This window comes from Ctenopharyngodon idella, chromosome 1 (genome assembly GCF_019924925.1).
Source record: "Ctenopharyngodon idella isolate HZGC_01 chromosome 1, HZGC01, whole genome shotgun sequence".
In the NCBI taxonomy this organism is placed as follows: domain Eukaryota; kingdom Metazoa; phylum Chordata; class Actinopteri; order Cypriniformes; family Xenocyprididae; genus Ctenopharyngodon; species Ctenopharyngodon idella.
In genome coordinates this window covers 38510356-38521108 of record NC_067220.1, presented here as the reverse complement: position 1 = coordinate 38521108, position 10753 = coordinate 38510356, and the positions used below count along the sequence as shown (strand labels likewise).

The 10753-nt window shown below is 36.3% G+C and overlaps 1 protein-coding gene across 2 annotated transcripts in view; it reads left to right on the top strand.

The window, feature by feature from the left end:
- slkb (STE20-like kinase b) overlaps positions 1-10753 on the top strand; it is a 56463-nt gene that overhangs the window by 16986 nt on the left and 28724 nt on the right. The window contains exons 8-18 of one of the 2 annotated variants that reach the window (XR_007931738.1): positions 770-901; positions 1242-1928; positions 2634-2764; positions 3945-4068; positions 4804-4983; positions 5261-5390; positions 5927-6051; positions 6133-6324; positions 7685-7810; positions 7895-8008; positions 8319-9834. Coding sequence is in view for 1 of the 2 variants with exons in the window: in XM_051906639.1 (XP_051762599.1) it covers positions 770-901; positions 1242-1928; positions 2634-2764; positions 3945-4068; positions 4804-4983; positions 5261-5390; positions 5927-6051; positions 6133-6324; positions 7685-7810; positions 7895-8008; positions 8319-8465 (2088 nt within the window). In the remaining variant the exon portion in view is untranslated. Of the gene's footprint in view, positions 1-769; positions 902-1241; positions 1929-2633; positions 2765-3944; positions 4069-4803; positions 4984-5260; positions 5391-5926; positions 6052-6132; positions 6325-7684; positions 7811-7894; positions 8009-8318; positions 9999-10753 lie in introns of those variants that run through there. The other variant, XM_051906639.1, reaches the window with a different exon arrangement.

The following is a 10753-nucleotide window of genomic DNA, read 5'->3' as shown; positions in this document are numbered from 1 at the left end:
TATTTAATTTTTACACTGTTTTCTTCATTCCTTCAAATATTTTTAATTTTATATATTTTTTTCTCATTGTTTTATTTTATTCTGCACACTTGACTGAATTTGTTTCTCAAGATCTTTGAAAACACTCATAATACAGTTAAATTTAATCTTTAGCAAATCTCAAATTTATATCCGTTTTTCATACAGTACAATATAATGTTATTTCACTTGTGGCATTTACAGTGTTTGATATCAATTTTTATGTTTTATATTAAATTTATTTAGAAAATACATGCAGTTTTAATACAATTTTAATATCAACCACATATTGATTATTGGCCATAACAAAAAATAATTATTGGCTTATTGGTATTGGCCAGAATTTTAATATTCCTAATTCAAAATATATTAGGGGGAGGGACATTAATATATATATATATATATATATATGTATGTATTTATGTATATTTATGTATGTAGTAGATATAATTATATCATTTTTATTTGTTAATTTATTTACTCACAGCCTTTTTTGTCACAATCTAGGCTTGCTTCCATAAACCAAATCTTTGATTATTTTATTATTATTAATTTTATTATTAAATTATTATTTTCCTGAAATTGCAAATAACATCAGAGAAAATTTTAAATGCTACATAGTCCAAGAATTTATCTGGAACAGAGTAATCTGACTGCTTTTTAATGAATGTTAATAGTATCTTAATAATATTTGCATGTGTAATTTTTAATATGTATATTTTAGTAATAGTAGTTCGCTTCATCTGTGCAGCACCCGTTTGTGAGTAGTGTAACTGACAACCGACCCCTGCGGGAGCTCATTGCTGAGGCCAAGGCAGAGGTCACAGAGGAGATAGAGGAGATGAAGGAAGAAGAGGAGGAAGAAGATCATGAAGGAAACTTGGTAAGAGATTATAAGGACTGCCAACAAATTTAGAACACTTTTCAGAGAAAGATTAAACCTACAAAGTCTGGATGAATGTTGGCCAACAGAATGTCCATTTGGAATTCATTGCATAGCTGCATGTTTAACGTTGCACTTGTAATTTGAACATTTCACTCCAATTAAAACCATAAGCCCGATTGCTCAATTATAAGCATAAAAGAGTTACCCCAAGTTACGTGAAAAGGTTTAATGTTTTGGCTTCATTCTGATTCCTAACAAGACTTATGAGCAACAGAAGTAGTGATGCTTGCATTTTTGCTCCACAACCACTAACTTGTTTAAAACGATCTTCCCTCAGCTTCCCGGACACAAGCGTGCACCATCTGATGCTAGCATCGGAAGCTCGGAAGACGAGAAGCTTCCGCAGTCACCATCCACCTTGGAGTCTGTTCCTGAAAAGATTGAGGAAGTCGCTACACCCAAACTACCAGATGATAATCTTATACCTGGAATAAGGAAGGAAGAAGAACCTCTAAAGGTGGACGAGAACTACATCCAGGATGTAACAGTACCTGGATCCAAGGAACAAGCTGTGGAAATATCTCAAGAACCTAAAGATGAAGAAAAGGCTGTAGAACCAGAGATTGATCTTCCTGCTGAAACAATAGTCCAAACGGTGGAGCAACCAGCCAAACCTGATGAAGAGAAACTGGAAGAGAAAAAGGAGGTGGTGGGCAATGGCGAGCTCATAAAGGAAGTGTCTGCTTCAGACATTGCTTCACCGGAGACTCCAACAGAGCCCACTAAACAAGCTGAGCCTGATGATCCCAGCCTAACATCTCCAGTGAAAGAAGTAGAGAAGGTTGAGGAAAAGGAGAAATCTGCATTGGTGGAGGAACAAAGCCCAGTGAAGACCAGGTATGTGAAGAAGAAAGACTCAGACTCTGGAATAAGTTCTACAACTGACAACAGCAGCATAGACCTGAACTTATCCATCTCCAGCTTTATCAGCAAGTCCAAGGAGTCAGGAACCATCTCTCAACAGGTGAGAAACAGCTGTCATTACACTAATTTTGTGATATTTTATTGTCTAGTGACTAGTCAGTACAGTCTCTGATTCAAATTTCAGTTGTTTAAATAAGGAATAATTGATGAAATTCCTTTGAATTATTAGTAATGTACAATTACAGTCAATTATTTTGCTTATACTATGGTTACCACAGCTCGAGACATTGTTCAGATGTTTAATTTCGAGACATTTGTCAGGTTTTGTCCTTAAAATAGGTCTGATTTCTTATGCGTCTCATCCCAAGCCTCTGTTGATAATTCCAAAACATAATTTTACACCTAGTAACGGAGGCTTGAGCCACTGATATGCAGACTAATAAGACATCAACCAATCAGAATCAAGCATTCAACAGCCAATTTAAGCATTTTAAACATTTCCTATAGGCTAAAAAAAATCAATGTATTGTGAATTATTTATTTAGTGAAAATTCAGTGAAAAATTGCATGCCTTTATTTATTTTCACTGAGTTTAAGTTCTAACATTTAAACATTTTGAATCATTTGGCTACAGTGGCTGTTTGGACTAATCGATTGTTTTTACTGAAGAACCAATTAATGAAGTCCATTTAAGACACAAAGTATCATAAATATTGTGCTATATATTCAATATCATCAAAAGACTGAAAAATATCAGAAATAGTTTTTTTTTATTCAGTATTTCCAAACCTGTTAATTGTTCTAGGACAACAAGAGGAAGAAAAAAACTCTGAAAAAGACTCGCAAGTTTATTGTGGATGGTGTGGAAGTCAGCGTGACGACATCAAAGATCATCACAGACAATGACACCAAAAGCGAGGAGATGAGATTCCTCCGGTGAGCCATCAGCTGTTTAACTGCTCTCAGACACTTTGCATGTTTGTCTCATGTTTGCATCATATTTGCATTCATTTATGAAACTTTAGTTCGGCCTGTTTCATGTTGTGGCAGAAATTTTCTAGTAAAAGCTTCTGCCTTCTCTCGTTCTCGTTCTCGTTCTTATTGTCTTATTGTGTTTTGGTAAATGCACACAGACTGCTAGTGGGTTCAAGTGTCCAATCATCTTTCACAGCTGGGTGATATAAAAGAGGTGTTGGGCTGTTTTTAAACCACATAGCGACAAAAAGTTTCCTGTGCAGTGTTTATTAGTATGTTTTACAGATAATGGCCCCATATTCCAACACCAGATGTGCTAAAGGGAAAACAAGCTGAGTGATACTTCCTGTTTCTGCCTGGGAGAGTTTCCTGTTAGACTGGATAGTACCCTTTCCAGAAAAGCTCAGCAGTTTTCAACCTTAAACTTTTTTTTTTTTTTGTCTAGCATCAATCTTAAAGAATTTATAGATTATTTTCATGATTTTTTTGGTTATGCTAAAATTATTGTCATTATAAAAAAAGAATGGGAGTAAGAAAATGAAAGTACCGGCATAGTCTTTAAAGTCAAGATATAAAAAAACAATCCTATTTACCTACTTAATGCATGATCCTTGTGCAGGATTCCAGTTTATACTTAAAAAAAATGTCACATTTCAGAAGTAAAATGGGTTGTGAATGCTGTTTAATGTTGACTTTGGAATAAGTAATAAAATACCTTTTTACTCAGTGATGTTTCTAAATTGGCATTTGCTGGTGGATTTATGAATTATAAGGATAGTTCACCCAAAAATGAATATCCTGTCATCATTTACTCACCCTCAAGTTGTTCCAAACCTGTATGAATTTCTTTCTTCTGCTGAACACAAAAGAAGATATTTTGAAGAATATGGGTAACCAAACAGGTGATGGGCCCCATTGACTTTCATAGTATGAAAAACAAATACTATGGAAGTCAATGGGGCTGTGTTCAGCAGAAGAAATAAATTCATACAGGATTGGAACAACTTGAGGGTGAGTAAATGATGACAGAATGTTCATTTTGATCTGTGCTCAAAAAGGGGGGTGACAGTTAACAGGTTGAACACTGTAGTTGGGTCTGTTGTTAGATCAGTGTAAAATGAGTGTTAAATGTGTGTTTCAGGCGTCAGGAGCTGAGGGAACTGAGACTTCTGCAGAAAGAGGAGCAGAGAGCCCAAACTCAGCTCAGCAACAAACTCCAGCAGCAGAGAGAGCAGATCTACAGACGCTTTGAACAGGAAGTCACGGTGAGCCAGAACAAACAAAGACATTAAGATAGGAATCGCTGTTTCTTTGATGGAACTAGATCACATTAAGGATCCAACATGAATCAAATCAAGAATACAGAAGGAAAGTGCCTGTGTCCATACTGAAATAGTTCCTGTTTTCCAGGGCAAAATAAATACAATCTGACAACTCTTCACTGGGATCATCTTTGAAATGGCACCTTGAAACCACATAATCAACCTGCCAAGATACTTGGCTGATGTGATTTATTATTTATAAAAGGTGTTTTTTGTAAAATGTGTAGACTTTATAGGTGCTTAAACATTGATTGCACTCCCAAGACTAGTGGTGATGCCAATCCCAGAAACACTGGCAGGAATCTTACTGAATTACATCACATGCTCAACAGCTTCTTTATTTTTGGAGAGTGTAATCCGTGTCTGACTATTAAGGGGAGGTCAGTATTTTAAGCCACCTGATTGTGCCAGTTAACCTGCTCAACAATCATTTTTCCTGTTCATTATTTTTATTCTAGCTAATAAAACAAAATTATCTTGTACTAAACTTTGGCTGTCATCAGGGAAAGATTTCCAGATTCTCTTGTTTTTTTTCTTTTTGTCAAATTAATTTTTCTTTTCTGGTGGAGTTTATTATACATATTTGTTATGCATGTCTATTTCTGTATTTTAAATGGCTCCATAGAGGTGATTCTTGTTGATCTGCTTTATGATTTGCTTGTTTTCTTGTCTCACTAGAGTAAGAAGCGTCAGTATGATACGGAGGTGGAGAATATGGAACGGCAGCAGAAACAGACCATCGAGCGTCTGGAGCAGGAACACACTGAGCGTCTCCGAGACGAAGCCAAACGCATCAAAGCCGAGCAGGACAAAGAGCTCTCCAAGTTTCAGAACACGCTCAAGAACCGCAAGAAAGAGGTATGGAAGAGTTTAGGATCTTTTCCCCCCTGCTTTCCAGATGAAGCATTCTGTTGATTTTAAACCACCGCCCTGCAGGACGTAAGTGGCATGTTTGTTGACTGTGTGCTGTGAAACATTAAATCTGGTTTCCTTTGCTTTCTTTTCTTTTTACTGTCAGTGTTTGTCAGTTTTTCTATTTAGGAAACACTGTCAATAGTGCCCTGTCCCCTTTCAAAATGAATATATATACTATTTTAATGCTAGTTGTTAATGTTTTGTTTGTGTGTGTTTACAGGAGCAGGAGTTTCTTCAGAAGCAGCAGCAGGATCTGGACAGCGCTCTGAAGAAGATCATTCAGCAGCATAAACATGAGCTGGCCACTGTTGAGAGAGACTGTCTGAACCACAAACAGCAGCTTCTGAGAGGTCAGACTGGACACTCCCACTCAAGATTAGCCTTAAAATTCTCATTCTCATCCTCCCGTTTACAGCTTTTGCAGTGCTGGCAGTTCAGAATATTCAGACAGGGCTCTAGTCAGTTGTTTGTGTGGTGAGCAACAACACCCCACAGTATTAGAGATATAATATACACTACCGTTCAAAAGTTTAGCGTCATTGTATTTTTTTTTTTTTTTTTTTTTTTTCATTTTGAAAGAAATTAACACTTTTAATGCTTTTAACACACTGATACATTTATAATGTGGGAAAAAAGAGCCATAGTGGTTTCCCCGATTGGAGCAACTTCCATTTTTATTACTGATATTTTGCACCAATTTCCCAGGAATGATTTTGTTCTCTTGAACACATGGGATAGAAACATTGCTTTATTCATAAATGTTTTGGATGGAAACATAGCTAGAGTTACCATGTGCTGTGGTACTGTGCTAGCTTTTGTCACACAGGGTGCCATTGAACTTTGAAAACAATGTTCAGTCGATTTAACTTCTTCCTGATTCTTGCAGCCCGAGAAGCCGCCATGTGGGAGCTGGAAGAGCGCCACCTTCAGGAAAAACACCAGCTGCACAAGCAGCAGCTGAAAGACCAGTACTTCATGCAAAGACACCAGCTGCTCAAAAGACACGAGAAGGTTACTTCCCACATCAGTCTTGTATGTGCTCTTCTGGTTGCTGTTGTTGTGATTTTTAACTCTGAGTGTGTTTTTCTACAGGAAATGGAGCAGATGCACAGGTATAACCAGCGTCTGATGGAGGAGATGAAGAGCAAACAGACGCAAGAGAGAACAAGGCTGCCTAAGATCCAGCGCAGTGATGCTAAGACCCGCATGGCCATGTTTAAAAAGAGTCTGCGCATCACAACCACAGGGGTCACGCCGGAACTGGAACGTGAGAGGGTCAAACAGGTCAGAGGTTATATCAGGTTCAGGCTTAAAGGTGCAGTAGGTGATTTCTGAGAAACGTTGTTGAAAGTGGATCGGACTGAGCAGCACAACACTCTTGTAGCCAATCAGCAGTAGGGGCGTATACACTCATGATGGGGGAGGAGAGTCAGCCAGTCAGCAGTAGGGGGCATGTCCACTCATGATGGGGGAGGAGAGAGAGTGAGCGAGAGGGAGATTTGAAGAAAGACTGTAGAAAGAGAGATGGCTGAGAGACATTACAAAAGAGAAAAGCTCAGAGGATTATCACTGGAAAAAGAAGGGTTATGATTAGACAAGAGCTTTAGGACCCGTGTTAATATTAGAAAAGCTTTCCAGGAGAGATCTGAGGTTGTGTTGTTTTTGCTCCATACCTGGGTAACATTGGTTTTGTTGTTTCACAGAAACAAGATATGCTGTTGTTGTAATGTTAACTATATAGTAACAGGGCAGGTTTTGAGTGTCATTGTTTGTCTGGAGCTGCTGTGCTGCTGGCGTACTCTTGTGTACTGTTCATTTTTTCTCTTCCTTGTCATTTGTTCATCATATTCGCTTTATTTTTCACAAAGCAGTATTTTGCTTCACTTCAGAAATCACTTACTGCACCTTTAATGGAATAATTTGTTCTAGTCTACATGAACTTAAAGTTTTTTTTCTGCAGAATTGTGCAGCAATGTCAAAATTCTTGCTGATAATAATTTCCACGTCTTGGCAAATTTCACTATTTTGTCTAAAACACTTTAAAAATAACTGATTTATTTGATATTTATTATATAGTGTGTGTGTGTGTGTAATATATGTGATATATATATATATATATATATATATATATATATATATATATATATATATATATATATATATATATATATATATATAATAAACAGTATATACAGTATATGTATGTATAATGATATTATTACACTTAGAAATTTGCTAAAATTACATTTTAAGTGTTATTAAATTATTAGCAAAGGTCATCTAAATTTAAAAGTAGGGGAAATTAAAATGCTCAATTAAATACCCAATATTGGCTGTTATGTATCTAATATCAATGGATACCAATTAATGAAAATCTCTAATATCACCTAATATATGCACAATTTATCCATGCCATGTTGGTTATTGGCTGATATTAGTGATTTTAATTGGTATCTGTATTGGACATATATAAGCCAATATCGAAAGATCAGCCAATGTCACTACTACTGTATATATCCAATATCGGCAGATACTGATTAAAATATCTTAATATTGGCTGATACCTGATATCCATATTTTTCTTGTAGTCAATATATTTGTGTTCATGTAGTAATTCTTGTACATTTGTGTGGCCGATAAACAGTTTGCAGCACAGGAGGAGAAGAGACAGAAGAACGAGCGTCTCCATCAACAGCAGAAACATGAGAATCAGATGAGAGACCTGCAGACGCAGTGCGACGCCAACGCCAGAGAACTCCAGCAGCTGCAGGTACACCAGAGGAGCAATACAGCATATGTTTTATTTTTCTACAAAACAAAAACGAAACGGTAACATGCCTTGTGTGTGTTGTAGAATGAGAAGTGCCATCTGTTGATCGAGCACGAGACTCAGAAGCTGAAGGAGCTGGATGAGGAGCACAGCGCTGAGCTCAAGGACTGGAGAGACAAACTCAGACCCCGCAAGAAGGTAAAGTATGATTTTTTTTAAAAATGTTTTTGGTGTCAATCTTCATTACACCAATATATCATAATATTATTGAGCAATTAAACTGCAGTTCTTCATGATAATTCTAAGAAATTACATGGTACAGTATGTTTGATCTTTTCCTGTACATTGAGACTTTTTATGGTGCACTCAAGCTGTGTGATGCTTCATCCACACCACTAGATGTCAGTATAAGTCCAGAAAAACATTACTGAGTGCTCCTTCGATACTTGAACAGTTCCATCACGTTTGATTAGTATGTTCACTAAGAACATGTAATCTCTCTGTCCAGGCCCTTGAGGAAGAGTTTGCCCGTAAGCTACAGGAACAGGAAGTGTTCTTCAAAATGAGCGGGGAGTCTGCATGCCTTAACCCCTCCACCCAGAGCCGAATCTCAAAGTTCTACCCCGTCCCGACCGTCCACTCCACTGGGTTTTAGTGCACACATGCACAGAGATGCTGAACTGCTGTGACTGAACCTCTGCTGCCTTCTTCCCTCTGATCGCTGGTGTCAGTCAGAACGGAGGGCCGAATTGTTCCAGTAAGCTGCAGCTGTTGCTTTGATTTTATTCTTTTTTATTTTTATTTAAGCTTTAAAAATGGATTTTCAGTGTGGATTCCCTAAACATTTCAGTGATGGTTTATGAAAGATAATGTGATTTAATTCTATATGCCACTAAATGAATCTGTTTTTCATTTTCTTTTTTTTTTAATTTGAAAAAAAAAAAAATAATAATAATTTTACCTTTTTTTTTTTATTTTTTTTTCCTCCTCTGAACAAGTGGTCTCACTGTGTTAATCATGTGGTGTACTGTGGTATTTTTTAGGACTATATTTGTGAACATGGAATGACTGTTCAACTTCAGGCTAATTTGCATGAATAAAAGAGTCGATGGTTGATGTCAGTGGTTATGAGAACCAATCAAATTATTTAAATATCAAAATCAGTCAGAATAAAGCCATTGATTCTGCCAAGCAAAAATTTGTACAATTCTAATGAAGTGTAATGGCACATTATTTAGAGAAATACATTTTCAGGACATAATATTTACATATAATTTCCTATATGAATTGCGGGATATAAATATATTTGAATTTCTGTTATCTTGCATCACTTTTTGTGAGCTTTGATTACTATCATAAAATAGATTTATACTTTAGGTAGCAGCCATATTCATTTCTTTGAAGCATTTTAGCATATCAACCACACTGTATGCAAATATTCTGACATCACTGTGGTAAGAAGTGCATTTGCGCTTGCTGTGCTATGCAATGTGAACATGTAGCACAATTAATCATCTCAAAGTTACAATTTATCTATGAACTTTAAAGCAAAAGAGCTCAATCTTTTCATGTTGTCCATACTGTTTATTCTCCAAAAAATGCCAATTGATTTTTCGATTACATGAGTTTGTTTCTCTGATAACTGGAGATTCACCCAGACATCTCTACACTAACATTTGTGTCCTTTTCGACTGTAAGACTGTATAGAGTGTCCAGTAAACTGATTTAATTTAATCAAACCGGTGTTTTATTCTTGTATATTTTAGCATTTGTTTTAGTAAAAGTTTTTTTTTTCTTCATCTAAGTTGACTCAACTTTCAACATACACTTCTTAATGTGTTTACTGCATTTACATGTGTGGCGTAGTCCGTAAAAACTGCACAAACAGACATTTAAAATCTGTGAATAAAGACTGAAAACATGAAGTTGTTGTCATTGATAACCTGAGAGCATTGTTGATGTTTTGCAGCAGGTTTTACTGTAAAGAGAGTGCTGTGCACCTTCTGATACAGGAAGTCCTGCAGGTAGTCGCATAATCAGTACTTTGTCTTGATTTTTTTTTTTGTATGCATTTTCTCATGAGGTAAAATGAACCGCATAACAGTTGTAAGATGTACTGTGTTTGTGTCAAAGATCAAATCATTGTGATTATAGGAAGCTGCTGTAATTAAAACATTTGTGGTGAATAGTTCAGTTGTGTGGGTCTCTGTATTTAAGTGTCTCTCTGTTTATGAATATGAGGCAAAGACTTTATATACAGAAAGACGGTGCACTCATATTACTGTGAATGGGAGAAAGTGCAACGCACAATATGGCTGAATAGTCCCGCCTTCTAAATAAAAGCCAATCAGCAATAGATTGCAGCAGTGGCTGCCCTCTTTTTCAGTGGCGCTGATTCCGGAAGTATTTTTTCCATTTATTTTTCCCATAGGGATTTTAAAATAGTCTTTGGCTTGGTTCATGGCTTATAACTCTTTAACAATCAGCTATGAGGTGAATCATTACATTACAAACTGATTTGAAGCAAAACAGTTTTTGAAAATCTGACAAAAATTCAAAGGTGCAAGATTGTGTACTTAACGGCTTTAGTGAGGGAAAGAACTACAATCCCATGAAGCAACAGCAACTATGGAGAAATATAAAGCTACTCATTTATTAATGTAATTATATGTATAAAAAATATAATTTAAGTTTATTGGAAAATATGCGTGTATATACAAACATTTCAGTATTTTGAGAGCATAGGGAGATTGACTCTGACTGTCATTCACAGTGCTTAATGGGAGTGGGCGGTGCTAAAGAGCTATTTTGGTGCAAGTTTCTTTTTTCAACTCTGATTGGTGTGATTGTACAGAATCATGGGTAATGTAGTTTTTCACCAGGAATTCCACTGTTAAACATGATTATTTTAAAAATAAGATGAAATAATGTGGGCTGACGGCT